General features: G+C 49.4%; 1 protein-coding gene and 1 long non-coding RNA gene across 8 annotated transcripts in view; both read right to left on the minus strand.

Annotated features, from left to right (window-relative positions):
- Positions 1-996: 996 nt before the first annotated feature.
- LOC139075327 (uncharacterized) lies at positions 997-4,182 on the minus strand. The gene is made up of 2 exons (XR_011525612.1): positions 3,056-4,182; positions 997-2,037 (listed from the first exon to the last, which is right to left on the minus strand). It is a non-coding gene; the product is annotated as an uncharacterized lncRNA (long non-coding RNA).
- A 1,655-nt stretch (positions 4,183-5,837) lies between these two features.
- LOC103563240 (5E5 antigen-like) overlaps positions 5,838-19,224 on the minus strand; it is a 61,242-nt gene continuing 47,855 nt past the window's right edge. For all 7 annotated transcript variants that reach the window (XR_011525611.1, XR_011525609.1, XM_070571113.1 and 4 more), the window contains one exon: positions 5,838-6,464. Coding sequence is in view for 5 of the 7 variants with exons in the window: in XM_070571113.1 (XP_070427214.1) it covers positions 6,367-6,464 (98 nt within the window). In the remaining 2 variants the exon portion in view is untranslated. The remainder of the gene's footprint in view (positions 6,465-19,224) is intronic.

Below are 19,224 nucleotides of genomic sequence, written 5' to 3' on the forward strand. Positions count from 1 at the left end.
TATTACTTTTCTAAAACTAAGAACAAGTCAAGAAGTCCTGTCATGTCGGCCACACCAGGGCAATGGTGGACTGGGGTGGGGGCTGCTGACCTTGCCTGTGGGAGGTAAAGGGTAGCTGACTCTGCTGGGGACCCAGGGTTCCCCTCTACATGCCCCTTTTGGGCTTTCCAGGATGGACAGAAGAGCAGAATGTCAGGATGCTGAGAGCCATGGGGAGGGCTCGGTCCTTAGGTATGGGAGTCTAGCATTCCCATATAGGTGTTGCGGGGGTTGTGGTCATGGGGCAGACAGGAGGGTCTGAAGGGGTGTCCAACTTTCCAAGATTCGAAACAGCCTGGTAACCATTCTCACCACCCTTCCAGCATGGACGGCAAGCAGCCAGAGTTCTTGGACCAGAAGACTATCTCCTCCACTTGGGGACCCTGCCTCCAGTCACACGGGAGGACACCATTTTTGGCCTCCGGCCATACTAAGACATGTGCAATGTGGTCCTTGGACCCTCCTTTATCTGATGGCCCATGCAGGCAAAGTTCACCATCCAGTGCCTGTCCCCCTCCAGTCTGCCACTGCCCATGCTGTCTGTGGGGTGCCCAATCTCTCCAACCAGATTGGAAGCTCCTCAGGGGCAAGCAAGCAGCTTATCTCTTCCATACTCTCACAGTGCTCAGGCAGGATCGGCACTAGAGAGCATCTCTTGCAAAACTCTGGGTCAGCAAAACCCTGTAGTCAGCATCTGCTCACCTGCTCTGCCTACTGCCCACATGGCTTCTCTGAGTCCTTCCCTGGGGGACAAGCCAAGGGTGCAGGGGAGCAGGATTAGAGGCAAGGAGGGCACAGAGTTGCAACTGGCTCTGCCCCTGCATTAAAGCCTTGGGCAGAATGGGCCACAACCAACCAGCAGCCAGGCCAAAGGCTTCAGAACAAGGGCCTCTGTGTCCCACAACGTGTAGCACAGCCCATCAGTGTTCCTCAGCAGGACTGCTGGAGATGGAAGGCTGAGTCATTAATTACTTTCTTTTATTAAAAATGTACACAAGTAAAAGGAACATGGTTTAATTGTACAGAGTAAGAAATACAGATGAGTAAATAAAATCATTAATTAAAGCCACCTGCAGTATACCACCCAGAAGTAATCAGGCTGTTAAATTTTTAGACACTTGAGTGCAAACACAATTTCTCACTCCCTGGTGCATATGTAGGAGCTCTGTCCCATGCAGACCCAGGCATGGTCTCAAGTGATGCTCTTGCTGGGAATGCTGCAAGCAGCAGTCTGTGCTTCCCCAGCACTGGCCTGGGGCCCTTCCTCAGCCCCCAGGTCTCTCTGCACACAGATAACGTGCAGAGATTGGCATCCAAGAGCCAAGAGTCCAAAGGGCCAGCTGTCCAGGCCGCAAAGGTAATCTAGAATACATTAGGAGGTGCAAAGGGCCTTGGCGGTTGGGTGACAGACTGTCCCAGTTTGCTCAGGACTGAAGAGTTTCCAGGGATGTGGGTAGTGCCAAAACTGAGAAAGGCCTGGTCAAACTGGGGTGAATTGGTCACCCTACTTAGAGGGACAAAGGCTTTGTCCAGCCCCTCCCTACACTGCCCACAGGCCCTCCTGCTGGGCCATAGATCCCCCAGGTCCTCATTAAGCAGCCCAGGACAAAGCCTCGGCAGGGGCCTCCTGTTCCCTCTGGCCCCACAAAGGTTTCAGCCTGAGGCCCAGGGAAGGAGAGGGGAAAGGGAATGAGTAAAGGCAGACAGGCAGTTGCCACCTGAGGAAAGGCACCAGGTGAACTCTGGCTGTCAAGGGCAGCCAGGGGTGCAGAGGTGGAGGGGCTCCAACTCTTGGCCTCCTGCCCCTCCAGCCCTGGAGCTACCTTTAGACCTCAGTGTCTGAGTCCTCCTGGCTCTGGCCCCAGTCCTTGGAAAGTGCAGGGTCTCTGTGCAGGCCCCAGGCGCCTCCCACAGCCCTGGTGCATCCAGCCTTGCATCTCCCTCTTCCTTGTGTCCATGCTTCCTGGCACTTGCTGCCCAGCTCTTCTCCACCTAAGACTGAGAGCAGAGGATGGGAGAAGAGAAGTCCAGGACTGGTTGAGCTGAATCAGGTAGGTGGGAGGGGACCTGGGCAAATAGGACCTCTCTGACAGTGGCAGCACATCCTGACTGTGCTCTGGCCAGGGCTGCTGTCTATGCCTGAGGAACCCAGAGGAGTAGGCAGAATAATGGTCCACAGTGGCCTAAAGATATCCACATCCTAATGCATGGAATCTGTGAATATGTTATGTTACATGGCAATGGGGAATTAAGGTTGCAGATGCCATTAAGGTTGCTAATCAGCTCACTCTAAAATAGATTATCCTGGATTATCTAGATGGGTCCAATGTAATCACAAAGGTCCTTAAACAGGGAAGAAGGAGGCAGAAGAGTCAGAACCAGAAGGATGGCATTATATGAAAGACTTGAGCAGCCATTGCTGGCTTTGAAGGTGGAGGAAGGGGCCACAACCCAAGGAATGCAGGTGGCCTCTAAAAGCTGGAAAGGGCAAGGAAACAGATTTTCTACTAGAGCCCCCAGGAAGGAATGCAGCTATGCTGACATCTTGAGTTTAGTCCAGTAAGGCTCATTTTGGACTTCTGACCTACAAAACTGTAAGATAATAAATTTATGTTATTTTAAGCCACTTAATTTATAGTAATTTGTTACAGTAGCAATACTGGGAAATCATCTGGGGGATGCAGCTGCCCAAAATCCCTTGGTTAGAGTCAGTCTCACAGAGTTCCACAGTCCCTCTGTGAAAGACCCTATTCTGTTCTGGGCCCATGCCCTGGGCAGGGAATGGGCCTCCATAGCTTGGATGGGTCAAGAAGGATGCCTGAGGAATAGTGCCCCTGCTGGTCATGTCTACAGGAAACAGCTGCCTCCTGAACCCACTCCTCAAAACTCTGAAGCTGCTGGCTCCGAGTTGTCCTGGAGGAGCTGCCCTAAGGTCAGGCCACCCAGCACATCCAGCCAGAGCCTGCAGTCGTGGTTTAAAAGTCCCACAGCGGGGTTCTGTGTCCTTTCCACATACCTATAATATTCACAGCACTCTCAGTCCTTCATCTCACTAAGTGGATGCAGTTTGGCTCAGGAAAAGCTAGGACTAGAGGGAAAAAAGTTTAGAGACAAAAATCTCTAAAGTGGATGTCAGCCAGATACGCATACAATCCCTGCTCTGCTACTTACTAGCTTTGTGGCCTCAAATTAGCCACTAGATTTCTTGTAGCCTTTGTTTCTGTATCTGAACAATGGGTGTAACAGCTCTTGTCTTATCTGCCTCACAGCGTGAGTCTCAGTTGAGATAACACATGAGAAAACACTGTGCTGCACAGACTGAGATGCCCTTGTTATTAATAAACAATAACGACCACAACCCCATCTGCCTTTGGATGGAGTGGATGATCACACATCCTGTGCTGAGGAAGGAAGGGTGAGTGCAGACTCAGCAACTCGGTCTTGCCCACAGGCAGGACGCTGCAGCCTGGCCAGGAGAGGCGAGAAAGGCTTGTCTTTCTCTGAGCCACAGCCTTGGAGCTCACACCGGACGGACGGACCGGCAGCCCTCAGGATGTCCTCCCAACCACCACAGACTGGGCTTTGTGCTTTTTTTTTTCCTAAGGAAAAAGTTTTCTAGAGTTTCTTTTGCATTAAAAACAGTCCCTCCTTCTCACAAAACACTTACAATTTCACACAAAAAAGGTGGAACATGGAACTATACACAATACAATTCCAATCTAATGAATATATAATATATGATTTTGTTTTTCCTTTTTCTCCCCAAAGCCCCCTAGTACATAGTTGTGTATTTTTAGTTGTGGATCCTTCTAGTTGTGGCATGCAGGATGCCGCCTCAGCGTGGCCTGATGAGCGGTGTCATGTCCACACCCAGGATCCGAACCAGTGAAACCCTGGGCCGCCGAAGCAGGGCACGCAAACTTAACCACTCGGCCATGGGGCCAGCCCTTAATGTATGGCTTTATGTGGAATACCTACTGGGAGAAATGCATCAGAATACTAATGGTGATTATCTTTGGGTGGTGGGATTATAGGTGATATTTTCTTGTTTATATTTCTATAACTTAAAACTGCTCTACAATGACTCATAATTTTACAGTCAGAAAACAATTATATACATGTATATATGAAAAGTGCTAGGGACTTCCTTTTGTGGGGCCACAACTGGGCTTGAGGAGTCATTTGAGCTGGGTTCTGCACAGGTGGGAGGCTTGGCCCTGGTCCTTGCTGTGGGACCTTGGAGACTCACTACTTTCCCTCCCTGGCCTCTGATGGCCTGGTCAGACAAGATGCTCTCTAGGATCCTTTGCATCTCAATAATTAAAATACTCACCTTCGTCTCACCCATCCTTGCTCCACATCCAGCTTCCAGTGGCTTCTCTGTTCCTAGAGAACTCCTTATTCAGGCTTTGAGGTTGAGACCCCCCTCCCTCACCAGGTTTTCTTCCCCTAGACCTGCCCTGGGAGTCCCAGCCTCCTGGGATTTGCCTACATCACAATCTGCACTTCTCAGAACCCTGCCCTTCCTTGAAGAACAAAGCCTGGCCAAATCCTGTGCAGCGTGCTGGCCTGAAGTAACCCCTGCTTCCCTCTAATTTGTGCATAACAACAGCTACCATTTAGTGACTGTTAACTTCAGGCCACAAAGCAAAAGTGCTCTCAGTTAATCCCAGGTCACCAGCAGCTGCATAGACTAACAGGTGGAGTTGTGCTGTGTGGTCACCCTATTTGATCCTCTCTTGCCCCTGTAGGATGTATTGTTATCCCCATTTCACTGATAAGATAACTGAGGCTCAGAGAGGTCAAGTGAACTCATCCACGGCCACACAGTGGGTTTGTGGCAGTGCTAGGACCTGATCTCGAGTCAGTTGGTTCCAAGTCCAGTGTTTTTTCACCCTCAGTGGTGTCGTCCTCAACAACTCCCACATCCCAGCACTGGAGGGCAGGGAGGGTGTGTTCCAAGTTGAACACAAAGAAAGCACCCAATAAATGTCTGGTGGTGGGGGAGCTGATCACAATAAGTTCAACCAGGGTTTATCATTCAATCAACAGGTCTTCCCAGAGTGTCTGTGGGCTCTGGGGGCCAGGGCCAGGCCGATTCTCTTCATTGCTAAATTCTGGCACCCAGCAGTGCCAGAAACACAGTACCTGCTAAATAAAGGACACTGAATTCATGATTGTTCATTCAAATAATAAAACAATTAAGCAAATAATATGAGCTAACATCTGTGGAGTGCCTACCACAAGCCAGCTCTCAGGAAGTCTCCAGGAGAGTTGAGGAGAAATATAACACTGATGACAAGGACTGCAGCGTGGGGTTTTACATCAAAAAAGTGTCTATGTAAAGGCTGTGAAAACACCAAAGAAAGATGATCAGCAGCAAACCCAAACCTTCCTGCGTGTCTGAGGCCATGTCAGCAGCTGTCACAATCACGGTTTGAATACACAGACTGCCGAAGCACACAAACCTGGATTTTCCATCTGCATCCATGGTTCTGCCTGTTCAGACTGCATCTGGATACTTCTGTTGCCTCTCCAGAGTGGATAACCAGAATGCTGAGGGCTATAAAACAAAGAGTTGTGGAAACTGGTGATATTTAGCTTGGAGAAGAAAAAGGAGGGTTGTCTTTAACAGGCGATGGGCTGCCAGTGGGCAAGAGCCCTGGCTACCCACTGAGGAAGCCCGCTCTAGCTGGCTGGGCTGTCTGGAGATGGACCAGAGAAGCAGGGAGCCTGGTGGGCTGCCTCTGGGACCTAAAGAGCCCTTATTCTCTCCAGCATAGACTCTACACACTTGCTCACACAAGAAACGTTTATTAACTGTCATCCACGGCCTATTCCAGGCTAGGGAAATCAGGATGAATAAAACAGGCTTGCAACCTTAGAAAACGCCAGCCCTCTAGGGGACAGAGTCAGGAAAGCCTCATCCTGTGGCCTTAGACTCCTTATTGTACATCCCACAGGGTCCTGTCTCAGCCACTGCTAAAGGCCATTTTATTCCTTGTATTCTGAAGCGGCCAGGCATACGGCAGATAATCAACAAACACAGGCATCCCTGAAGAGGGGATCCTGGGACGGAAACTCCAGCGCCCTATGGGGCTGAGTCCCATGCATGGTCATTTGCATTTGTCCTTCTGTCCCCTCAGATGTCCTCAGGTCCAGACAAGCCTTGACCGTGGTGTCTTCCAGCCCCTGTTGCCACGACCAGTGGTTGATCTACCCTGGCTGTAGTGCCATGTCAAAGGATGTCCTCCACTTCTAAACTGCATACCAGTCTTTATCTTCCATTCCCTCCCCGGCTCCTCAGTCTGCAGTCACAGCTGTGGTTCAGCAACCAGTGTGGCACTCTTGTGTGCTATTCCAAAGATGTCCACGTGGAGTGGAGCTCATTCTGTTGCCCTGTCCATTCACCACACCATTCAGTGCTGGAATTGACATACATACACTTTTATTTTTTATTGTGAAACAATAATTATGCAGAAAAATGCACAAAACATATGTTCAGTTTTAAGTATAAAATATAAAGCAAATATTTGTATAACCACCACCAGGTCAAGAGATAAAACAATGTCAATCACCCTCAAAGACCCCTGTGTGCCCGTCCTAATCACACTCCCAACCCTCCCCTGTGGTCATAATGAAATCGACTTTTGTGACAATAATTTCTGTGCTTTTTATAGTTTTACCTCCCCTGCATGTATGCTTAAACAATACCGTCCAGTTTTGCTAGTTGTTAAACTTTTCACAAAAGAAATTATACTGTACATAATCTTTTGTGTTTCATTTAACATTCTGTTGATGAGAGCCATCCACTATTAGAGTATTATCCAACATTACAGTATTACAAGTCACTATAGTTCATTCATTTCCACTGTAGGAATGTTGCACAATTTATTTGTATTCTTTGGTGTTGATGGGCACTTGGACTCTTCCTGGTGCTGTGTGGATATTCTGGTGCACATGGGTAAGAGTTTGGTTAGAGAAGATTCTGAGGAGTCGGGCTGCTGGGTTATAGGGCATATGTACTTTCCTCTTTACTAGATCACTTATGTACTTTTTAATTCTGAAAATGTTTCTCAGGGAAACAGTGCTTTAACACCCTAGCATTGTTTGGGGTAGAGGAAATGAGGTATGCCTGCCCTTGCAGTTTGACCGGCCCGCCTTCTGTCCTCAGAACCTCGTCCCCTCCAGCCCAGACACCTTGTTTCCTCTGGCACCCAGAGGCTGGAGCCCCTTGGCAGCAGGCTCCTCTCTGGCCTCCCCGCCTCAGTGATGCAGTTGGGCGGAGGTGGAAGCAGGCTGAGAATGAGGAAGTGGAAACCAAATATGAGGGCCACAGAGAAGTCCGGTGCACAAACCTCAATGTTTCAGCAGCACACTCGCTGGGAGAAGAACGTGCAAGCTGCCTGTGGAGCACGCCCAGCAGGCACAAAGCCCACTGGTGCCAAGGCGTGCTACTGGACAACCCACCACTTTGCAGTGGGTTCCTGTACATAAGTCACTCCGTGCCATCCTCACTCCATCCTGTGAGGTAGGTGTTATTATCCCCATGTCACAGATGAAGACACTGAGGCACAGAGACATTGAGTGACTGGCAATATAGTACAACAGTCAATAGTGTGAGCTCTGGACCTGTTTAAATTGGGTTTAGGGGCCAGCTCTGCGGCCTAGTGGTTAAGTTTGGTGTGTTCTGCTTTGGCGGCCCAGGTTCACGGGTTCAGATCCCACAGGCGGACCACTCGTCGGTGGCCATGCTGTGGTGGTGACCCACATACAAAGTAGAGGAGGATTGGCAACAGATGTTAGCTCAGGGTGAATCTTCCTCAGCAAATTAAATAAGTAAGTAAGTAAATAAATAAATAGGATTTAAATTGTGGCTTTCCCAACTTACTGTGTAACCTTGGGCCAGTTACCTGACTTCATTTAGCCTTAGTTTCTCATCTGTAAAATGGGGCTAAGTGACTCACAGCGTCGTTGAGAGAGTTAAAAGAGATAATGTGTAGAAGCAGCTTAGCAGAGTGCCTGGCACAAAGCGGGAATGAGCAGAACTATGAAATGGAGCTATGGAGTTCCGAGGTAGACAGTCAAGACATAGGGGGACAGGCAACTCATCTTGGCAAGCTGGGACCAGGCCACTAAGCTGAGGGAGCTGATTCAGCGCTGTGTGAGGACTCAGTCAGTGGAGTGCTGCCCCAGTAGACTATGAAACATGGGAATCCGGGCAGTCCTGCCCCCCGGCCCCTATGCCCAGAGCTCTCTACCGATCTGTGGCTGCTTCAAAGGGCAGTGGTTTCTGACAGGGAGCAGCTGGATCCCTGCACATGTGGAAGCTTCAGCCCAGCTTCAGCGCTCGCCTCCGGAGACCGCATTGGCAGGCGGCAGCAGTGGCAGCCAATGGGCAGCGAAGCCTGTTGCTAAGGTCACTGGTGAACCTTATTTGGCGACATCAGGCTGACCCTGCATTCACCTCTGAGAACCCTGGGAAACGCCAACCACAGATGTGAAATGAACGTCTCAAAACCACAACTGCATTTCCTTTGAGAAAAGATTTGGCGCTCCTCTCCAGCCTGCCTCTCTAGGGTTGGATGCCTTTTGTACAATAGCTTGCAACCTCAGGAGAGAAGAGCCTGGGTGGGGAGGCTGCTGCAAACCCATCCTGGGCAGGCCCGGGCAGGGAGAGGGCAGGGTCTACTGCACAGGTGGCCTCAGGACCCAGCAAGGACCTCAAGGCTTCTGTTCTCACCCTGGCAGCTGCTGACCCCTGCCCAGACCTCCCCACACACACCCTGAAGTATTCCTGGCCTCACTTCCTGCAGCCTTGGGAAGTGGCTGGTATGAGGAAGACCCGCGGCACGCAGGGAGGAAGTGGGCCAGCCGGGCCCTCACCATCTGCAGCGGCCACACTGCTTCGGTGCAGCCTACAGCTCAAACGGTCGGTGGTTTCAGTTTTTCACCTCCCTTTGGTGCATATTCTAGCTTAACATTAAATATGTAAAATTGTTGCCCCACCCCCAGACAAATGTGGGAAGGAAGCTGTGCCTTCGATATTTCCAAAATAATAATCACTCTTTGTGCAGCACCTTCGAGGCTGGGAACTGTGCTCACATTTGCCATCTTGTTGGATCCTCACAAGCGTGGTTAAAGTAATAACAGACGATGGTGACTGAGCCCTCACCAAGTGTCAGGAATGTGAACTAACTCACGGAATCCACTCTAATTGTTCCCATTTTACAGAAGACCAAAACGAGGCAAAGAGAAATTCAGTAATTGGCTCAAAGTCACATAGTCTGGGAATGACAGGGCTGAGATTTTTATCCCAGATAGCCCAATTCCAAAGTCTGCCCTATTGTCTCCTGTTACATTGTCTTTAAAGGCACATGCACAAGAACAAATCCCATTTACCAATGAGAAAGAGAGGCTGAGAAGACACCGTTTACTGGCATCCTTCATCTGCGCCCCCCTTTTTATCACTGTCACGTCCCTGCCCACCCCAGCTTGTCTCCTCCTGACCTACAGGCTAAAAGTGGCCTTTCTTTTCCAGGTAGCCCAAGGAGCCAAGTCTCCCTACCTGTCTGGACAAGGGTATGAGAGCCCATCTGTCAGATAAGGTGGGGGCAAAGCCAGGGCCATGGAGGATGTGCCACAGGAAACCCAACACACACACCCCACATCCCCTTGCTAAGCCCGCGGTCCTCAGAAACCACCTGCACACCGGGGCCAGTCAGAGCATTCCGCAGGCTGGGGCCCTGGGACTGCTGGTGGCAGAGCTGGGGGTCTGTCTGCAGCATCCTCAACAGAAGGTGCTCTGAGGGGCTGGGGCCGGGGCTGGGCACTGAGAAGGCCGGTGTAGATCCCTTGCTGGAGTGCTGGCCTTCTCTTGGGTTCTTCAGGCCGCCCTCACTCACTGAATACACACTTTTTTTGTGCACTATTCCAAGCACCAAGGGCACAACAGTGAACAACTCAGACCAGGTTCCAGGCCTTGCAGAATTTAGTTCCAGTGAGGGAGACAGACATGAAGCAAATAATCACACAGATAGCTGGAAAACACAGGGTACCATGAGAGGGTGCAACTGAGGGGTCCTACTCTAAGACAGAGTGTGCTAGTTAGGGTGGCCATTCCCTCGAGGAAGAGACATTTCAGGCATGTGGAGGGATGGAGGGATGGTGTGGAGTTAGCGGGGACAGTTCTTGGCCCCTGTCCCACAGCCCTCCTCTCCTCCACATTCCAGGCCCTTCAGGAAATCTGCTTCCATGAAAGCTGCTCTGCTGGTTTCGTCAGAGTTGCCCCCAAGCGGTGCCTTTGCTGGCAGCTGCTTTTAGTGTTTGTGCCTGGGCGAGTACAAACTCCTGTAGGGGGGAGACCAGAGAGGAGGGGTGACTAGGGTTTTTGATCTTTGATCCTCAGCTAAACTCGAGCAACTCCATTCCTCATCAAAGTTCCAAGTGGGCCTGTGGGAGAGCCCGGCAGGCCAAGGAGGTGAAGGCAGCTGGTGGGGCAAGAAGCTGCTAGTATGAAATGCTTACTTCTGAGAAACATTTTCAGAAGTAAATATTTTCAGATTAACCAAGAGCCACGGCCCTTCCTAAAGCACCTCTGAAAAGAGTTTTTCATCCAGCGTGAAATTAGCTTTTCCTAGAGAGGAAACCCACCCAGGGCTGACAGCAAGCCGGCCAGCCTTAGAGGAAGCCGGTGCAGGGCTGTGGCCCTCCTCACTGGCGCCTCCCCAGCCCACAGGCTACCGGTGCAGCCCTGCTCGGTGTGCCCAGGGCTAGGCTGCTTTTGGAACACCCTCGCTGCCTTTACTAAACATGCTTCTCCCTGCTCCTTGGCTTCTTCCTCCCTTGGGGACTCTCCCTGTGGAAAAGAAACACCAGCTTTTGGGTTTGCGAGGCTGTGATTTCCAGTTTCGTTTTCCAGTTTCCATTTAGAAGCATCTCTGCCAGCGCTCCACTCCCCGTGCCCCAGAGCAGGGAGCTGAGAAGTAAGAGAAGAGTGTTGCTGCCAGCACCCTGCTCCCTGCGGCTCTCAGGGGTGGGGACTGGCTGAACTCTCCGTGGGGGAGGTTGCTAAAATGCAGATTCCTGGCTCCCCAGTCCTTGAGGTGGTAGGTTTGGGCCCTTCAGTGCTTCTGATGCAGGCTGTGGACACCACTATCTCAGTCACAGCCTCAGAGGCCATCAAAACAGCCAGAGGCACAGCACAAGGCCTTGCCAAGGCTCTTCCCACAAGTGTCTGTGAAATTTTGTTCAGCATCCCCTGCCCCTTACCCAGCTGGTGTTGGACGCACTTCAGGGGTCAGTTCTTTGGGACCTGTAGGAAGCCCAGGCTGTGGCCTTCACACAAGCCCCTCTCTTCATCACATTCCAAATTTCCCTTTAAGATGCTAATTTGTAGTAGGCATTAATAGAAACAAAACAAGAAAGAAAAATTCTATTACGAGCCCTCAGGTCCTATTGCTCTGTCCTTTGCTCCATTTATTTGTAATTTATAGCCTAATTCCAAAAAGGATTTAAGGGCATTTATATCTGGTCCCGCCCCCCCCACCCCCCCCACCCCCGCAGTGCGTGCGAGCCTCGTGTGTGTGTGTGTGTGTGTGTGTGACTGTGTGTGAGGTGGGTCTTCCAATGTACCCTTGCCCTGGTTTGACCTTGGAGGGGGCAGGTGGGCAGGTCCCCAAGCCTGGCAGATGTAGACCTTTCCTAATCTCTAGGGCAAATTTGTTCTTCAGTGTTTCTAGTATCAGTTTTAGATCAATCATTAATGGAAAGTTGCAATAAAAACCTAATCCTCTCAGGACTGGGCTGTAAAGGTCCTGGCTGAAACCTTGAATAAACCCTTCTGTGGAGACCTCAAAACCGAGAGAGAGCGGTCTTGTGTCTGTAGCTGGATCTGGAGGCAAATGAAGGCACCATTCATCTCTAATCAGTGGGCACAGAAATGGACTTCAGTCACCTGAGTGGCTGTGGCTTCTTGCTTTACCTCCAGCTGCTGATGAAGCTGCCTATGCTCTGACTCCTGGACCATGTGGCAAAGCTGGGGAAAGAGGTTGTAGTCGGGCCGGAATGTGGGGGTCCGGGGGCACCTCCACAGGTGTGACAGCTGTGGTGTGGCTCTGGGGTCAGGCCTGATGGCAGTGGACACAGGGCAGCCCCCTGGGCCCCCAGGACCCATATACTGGAGGGAGTCCCTATCTCTGATAGCTTAGCTCATTCCTGCTGACTTACCGCTGTGCATGGCAGATTGGTGCCTGAGATGAAGGAGAGGCCCACTTCTCATGAAGGGAAGAGAGGAAGCAGCTGCTCCTCCCCAAGGCCCAGCAGGGATCAGAGGCCATGGAACCCTCACTCCTTTCCAAGCTCCCTCAAAGAGGACAGGGTGGATCTGCTCTTTGGGGCATGAGGTCACAGGCTCCTGACAGGCTGTAGAAGCCAGATCTAGGAGCTAGAATCAACAGGGATAATGCGAGGTCCAGCACCAGGTCCAAGAAGCAAGGGCCCCCAGGCAGGGCACGGGAACCTGGTCAAAGCACAGCCTGGACCCACAGACTTAGGGGTTTAGTTGTCAGTAACCTCCGCAGGAACCACAACAATGACTGTATTATCCAAGAGAGCCGACACGCTCACATGGACATTTCTAAGATGTTCAGCCTCTGAGAAGCTGGGAGAGGCACTCATTCTTTTCTCCAGCCCCTTCTGACTCATTACTGGGACTGCTGTGCTACCATGTTTTCAGACACACGGAAGAAATGGGCATTTTGAGAGAAGTGAAAGCCTGGAGGTGCAGGGGAGTTGAAATTAGGTGTGAGAAATTGTTCAAAGAAATGATGTCCAGAACAGTGACAGACTTATTCTGAGTGGCTCAAAGGGAGGAAGCAGCATCACTGAGAACAGGGGAGAGAGAGAGATGTGAGGAGGAGACTTCCAATGGGTCCAATGTGGTCTCTAAAGATAGATGTATACATATATATATATATATATATTTTTTTTTTTTTAAGAGAGAGAACAAGAAGGGAATGAAAGATACACACAAAGTTTAACAGCAGCTCTCTCTAGCTGGTAAGATTATGAATGATTTAAATTTTTTCCCCTTGTGCTTACCAATAGTTTCCAAAATGTCCATAATACACCCAAATTACTTTTTTTTATCATGGTAAAATATACATAATATAAAATTTACCATTTTTACCATTTTTAAGTGTGCAATTCAATGGCATTAAGTACAGTCACACTGTTGTGCAGCTATCACTATCACCCAGCTCCAGAATTTTTTCATCCTCTTCAACATAAACTCCAAACTCATTAAGCTAATGCCCCATTCCCCTCTACTGCCAGCCACTGGCAATCACCAGTCTGCTTTCTGTCTCTATGAATTTGACGACTTCAGGTACCTTATATAAGTGGAATCATACAATATTTGTCCTTTCGTGTGTGCCTTGTTTCACTTCTTAGCATAATGTTTTCAAAGTTCATCTGTGTTGCAACATGTGGCAGAATTTCATTCCATTTTAAGCTGAATAATATTCCATTGTGTGTATATATTACATTTTGTTTATTCATTCATCTGTCAATGAACATTTACTTGGATTGTTACCTTTTGGCTATTGTGAATAACGCTGATATGAACATGGGTGTACAAATATCTCTTTGAGTCCTTGTTTTCAGTTCTTTTGGGTGTATACCCAGAATTGGAATTGCTGCATCATATGGTAATTCTATGTTTAATTTTTTGAGGAAACACCGCACCATTTCACACAGCAACAACACCATTTTACATTCCCCCCAGCAAAGCACAAGAGTTCTAATTTCTCCACATCCTCATCAACACTTGCTATTTTCTATTTTTTTTATGATAGCCATCCTAAAGGGTGTGAAGTAGTATCTCATTGTGTTTTTTTTGTTTTGTTTTTGAGGAAGATTAGCCCTGAGCTAACATCTGCTGCCAATCCTCCTCTTTTTTGCTGAGGAAGACTGGCCCTGAGCTAACAACCGTGCCCATCTTCCTCTATTTTATATGTGGGATGCCTACCACAGTGTGGCTTGCCAAGCAGTGCCATTTCCATACCCGGGATCCGAACCGCAGAACCCTGGGCCACTGAAGCGGAATGTGTGCACTTAACCACTGCGCCACTGGGCCAGCTCCCTCATTGTGGTTTTGAGTTGCATTTCCCTAATACAACCATCTTATTATCATTATTTTTTAAAGATTTTATTTTTCCTTTTTCTCCCCAAAGCCCCCTGGTACATAGTCGTGTATCTTTAGTTGTGGGTCCTTCTAGTTGGGGCACGTGGGACGCCGCCTCAGCATGGCTTGATGAGCGGTACCATGTCCACGCCCAGGATTTGAACCAGCAAAACCCTGGGCCGCCGAAGCAGAGAGCTCGAACTTAACCACTCAGCCATGGGCGGCCCCCAAACATCTTATTTTTTAATCTAATTCTGCCTAAATCAAGTCCTCTGTCCTTTATTTCTAGATAATATGGACCTTTCTCCCTTTTTCTCCTTTTATGGACTTATTCTTTGCATTATTATTTTTTTAAATTATGGTAAAACACACATAACATATAATTTACCATCTTAACCATTTGTAAGGGTACAATTCAGTACTGATAAGTAATTCGCATTGTTGTTTCTAACCCAAGTTATTTTTATAATGATAAAAAGAAGCAAAAAGCTATTTAAAAAAAAAAGGAAAAAAGAAAGCAGCGGATTGGCAGGGCCTGGAGACGTGCATCCACTTTGGCTCAGACTTGGTAGGGACTGGCACTCGTTACTGAGCACCTCTGACACAATGGGCTCTGGAGGCTCTGAGATGAGTGTGATCTGGTCTCTACCCTCAGGTTGCAACCTCTGTGGGGAGCAGTTATACTCAAGGCTGTTGTGAGCCTAGAGGGCCACCCTGTCGTACCGGTGCAGTGTTGAGAAGGTGGTACAGATGAGGTGGCATGTGAGCTGAGCCTCGAAGGACGAATAAGTTTGCAGGTGCACCAGTGCAGAACAGAACTGGCCTGTGCTGTTGGGCTGTGGCAGCACTTATCGCAACTGCCATTACACAAGCATGTGTTAATAATTTATGTCTGTCTTCCCTACCCGATTATAAGCCTCATGAGAGCAGGGCCAGGGGGTCTTGTTCACCATGGAATCCCCAGCACAGGCTGGTGTAAAATAAATACTTGCTGAATAAATGAGTGGTTGAGGAGGAAGAGGAGAGCAGACATCTCCTTCCAGAATCTTGGCTGTGAGAGGCAGACAGCATGGCTGTTCTCCACGGGGAAGGGTGTGGAGGAAAGCATTACACAGACGATGGAGGCAGAAGCATGCCAAACGCTGCACGACAGAAAGAGAGAACTGAAGGGCATGATTGCTGTGTAGGGGCCCTGGAGAAAGGGGAGAGGCTGGGATGCAGACTCAGTAGAAGGAAAGGGGTCTTTCTTTTTATGAGACTCAGGTAGCCAACATGAAAAGGACGGAGACTATCAGTCATTGGCAAAAGCGTGAAGCAACTGGAACTCCCATATACTGCCGCAGAGAGTGTTCTTCCTGTCATTATCCCAGGCTTCAGATAGCACTCTGGTGGCTGGCTGCTGGTTCAGGCTACCCTTTGGGCCAATCAAGGGGACCCCAGCATCCACACTTGGACTATCAGACATGAAATGCTCTGTATCCAGGATGATTTCCAAGATGGGTCTGAATCCACAGGACATGGCACAACTGAGAGCCCAGAGTTGGCTCTGTGCTCACCAGCCTCCAAAATGTCAACATTGCCCGCATGCATCCTTGCCCTTCATCTCACGTCACACAGTTGGCAGGACTTCAGTCAACAGAAGGTGGACCCTGCTCTTTTCAAAGAGCACATGGGATGGGCACTGACGAGGTGCTCCCCCCCTTCACTGAGCTCTGGGCACTGCAGTGAACTCCATCAGGGTGTTCAGAGCCCCTGTGCCTCAGGGGCCTTTATGCACAGCCAGTCAGGCACCAACATCCTAGCCCCCTGCTGGTGGTCCAACTCTAGACTCCCTGAACAGAGCTCCATGCCACCAGACATGTGGCACATGTGCCAAAACAGTGCCCATATAGGGCAGCTCTGCTTGACACCTGCACAGTTCAAGTCTGAGGGAAGGAAAATGCTGACTCTGAGTGTGGTCTGTATTTTTATTGCATCTTCCTTCTCAAGTTGGAGGATGTTGTCACTGAGTTACCAAATGACACTTTACTCACTGTGAGGGAGCACAGAGAAGTGCCCAGTAGTCCCTAGGATGAGGTTGCAGTCCAGAGGCAGGGATGAGATGAGCACAGATGACACAATGGGGACTCAGTACAAGGCAGTGTATAATCAGGAGCCACACTGTATGCTCTCACTCTCAGTGCTGCAGGAGCTCAGAAGAGTGAGGGGATCAGGTAGAGGTCAGGTGGCCAGGGAAGGTCCTGAAGCAGGGCCCCCATAGTGGGGAGCAGAAGATAGAGGAGATCATTACAGGTAAGGGAAACAACAACTGGGACCTATATGCAAACCCACAGAACTCAAGAGCTGGCCAGACCTGGACCCATGTGGGAGAGCCCCACTGGCTGTCTTTCATGCAGGAGAAAGGCCACAGAAAGCATGCCTCCCTCAGCACCACACAGGTCCCCAGAACACATGCTCCACTGTCCCCAGCCTGACCACAACCCCTATATGAGCTGTGTCCCATTCATGCTGGCCCAGAAACTGGGAAGTACCTGGCATGAGGCCCCTCCACTTTCTCCACATGATTGCCTGGGGCTCCAGGAGAACCAGTAAGGGGTCATTTTTGTGGTCAGGAAATGTCTGTGGCAGCTGTGGACACCACAGGCCCTCCCCAGACCCTTCTTAAGTGGAGGCCACATTCCCAAAGATTCTCAACGGCCTAAGCTCCAGTTCCAATCTCTTTCTTCTTCCTAGCAGGCTCGTTTGGTGTAGAGGGTGAAGGTTATCTTTCCCCAGGTCCACGAAGTCCCCTCAGATCCCAAATACTCTTAAGTTCAAGGGCAGGACATCGAGAAACAGAGCAGCAGATGCTAACTTGTGGTTTAGTTCAATGGTTTTCAACCTTGGCTGCACATTAGAGCCACCTGAGGAGCTTCTTAAAAACACTCATGTCTAAATTCTTCAACAGGCACTTTGCAAAGAAGGGTCTAAATGGCTAATAAACATGAAAAAGTGCTCAACTGTGTTAGTCATCAGGGAAATGCAAATTAAAACCACATTGTGACACCATTACATACCCACCAGAATGGGTAACGTGAATAAGGTAGACAATACCAATTGTTGGCAGAGATGCGAAGCGATAAAAGCTCTCATACATTGATGGAGGGAGTGTAATTGGCACAGTCACTTTGGGAAACTATTTGGTATAAGGTACTAAAGCTGAACACACTCACATCTGTACTTGCCCAGCAATTCCACTTCTAAAAACATACCCAACAGAAATGCATACAAATGTGCTCCAAAAGACACCACTAGAATGCTCATAGCAGTAGTAGTCATAATAACCCCAGGCTGCAAACGACAATCCAAATACCCAAGTAGCCATCAGCAGTAGAATGGACAAATTGAGGAACATCCATATGGTAGAATGAGAGTGAATGAGCTACAACGACGACAAGCAACGGCTTGAATGAACCTCACAAACACAAGATTGAGTGGAAGAAGCCAGACACAAAAGAAATATATACTGTATGATTCCATTTATATAATATAAAGCTTGAAAACAGGTAAAACTAATGTACACCATTAGAAGTGAGAATGGTGGTTACCTTTTGGGGCACCCAGGGATGTTGGTAATGTCATTTCTTGACCTGGATGCTGGTTACTCGGGGTAAGTTCACTTTGCGAAAATTCACTGAGCTTTGTACTTATGGTTTCTGCTTTTTTTTGTTTGTTTTTGCATGTACGTTATCCTTCAATAAAAACCTAAATTTTTTTTTAACTCAGATCAATTTAGTCAGTATCTTTGGGGTGAGAGTAAGGTCCAGGCATCAGTATTTTTTAATATCCTAGGTGATTGTAATGTGCAGCCAGGATTGAGAGCCACTGGTTTAATTTCTTGGGAAAAGCAGATCCACTCAAAGGCCTCAAATGGTCTGAGGAAAAGGCACGTCCAGCTCAGTGGAGTGAGATACTGGAGTGGGAAGAGGTCTATCTTTGCTGATGTGAGTAAGCCTCCTGCAGAGGAAGTATTGCAGCATGCTGTTGTAATGTGTTTCTTCTCTGGCAGTGTCTGTTGAAAGTTGGTTGCATCAGTTTGTAATGGAAACAAGGTGGGCCCTAACCCCGCCCCAAGGAAGTGGCTCACTCAGCACAGCTGCTGCACGGCCATTTATAGAGAGATGGCAGCTGGACTTCCCAGGGACTGCTACCCAGGCCAGAGGCACTGTTGAGGCTCTGATGCCCTGTATATTGGGGGGTGTATGTCCCATTCAGGGTGTCTATGTTTGTGGGTAACAGCCAACTCCGGTTTCCAGATGATGCCCAAACTCCCTGTCCTCTGGGGCCAGATTAGGAACTTGCAACATCTTGCTGAGGACCGCAGCGGGCTTGGCTCAAGTGCTCGAGCTGAGAATTTTCCTTCCTCTCTATGTGGTTAGTGGCAGCCACCCTAGTTAGCAATGGCCTACCTCCAGCATACTCTGGTCAAACTACAGGCAGCTCAGACAGGACAAGAAAGGACTTGGGCCTAAATACTACACAGGTGTTCTGCCCACCTGGGCCCCATCTACACTCCCAGAAGTGCATGGACCGTGAACCTTCTGCTGTGGGAGGAGCTGTGCAGAGAGGCCTCAGAAGCTTCCCCCAGCCCTCCAGGGCCCTCCACTATCAAGCCATGGGCTGGCTTTTCTGGCAGTGTCCCTGCATGTCTGCCTCCCAGCGTTGCTTCTACAGAGCAAGAGGGAACAGGAAGGGACCTGGGGCCACTTGCACCTCCCCTTGGTGGGACGCTGAGGGGCTTCGCTGGGCTCACTGGGCCAAGGGACAAGAGTGGCGTGGGCTGGAAGAGGACAAGCTAAACTGATAAAGGCTACATTACTCAAGTCTAGCGACATTAAAGACAAACAGACCTGTCTCCAACTGCCCAGACCCCACTCCCTAAATTAAGAAAAAAAAATCCCTGGAGGTAAAAGAATCAGGAATGAAGAAGGAAGCCAGAGTGTAAGAGCGTCTCTCCACTG

Source organism: Equus przewalskii, chromosome 13 (assembly GCF_037783145.1).
Source record: "Equus przewalskii isolate Varuska chromosome 13, EquPr2, whole genome shotgun sequence".
Classification (NCBI taxonomy): domain Eukaryota; kingdom Metazoa; phylum Chordata; class Mammalia; order Perissodactyla; family Equidae; genus Equus; species Equus przewalskii.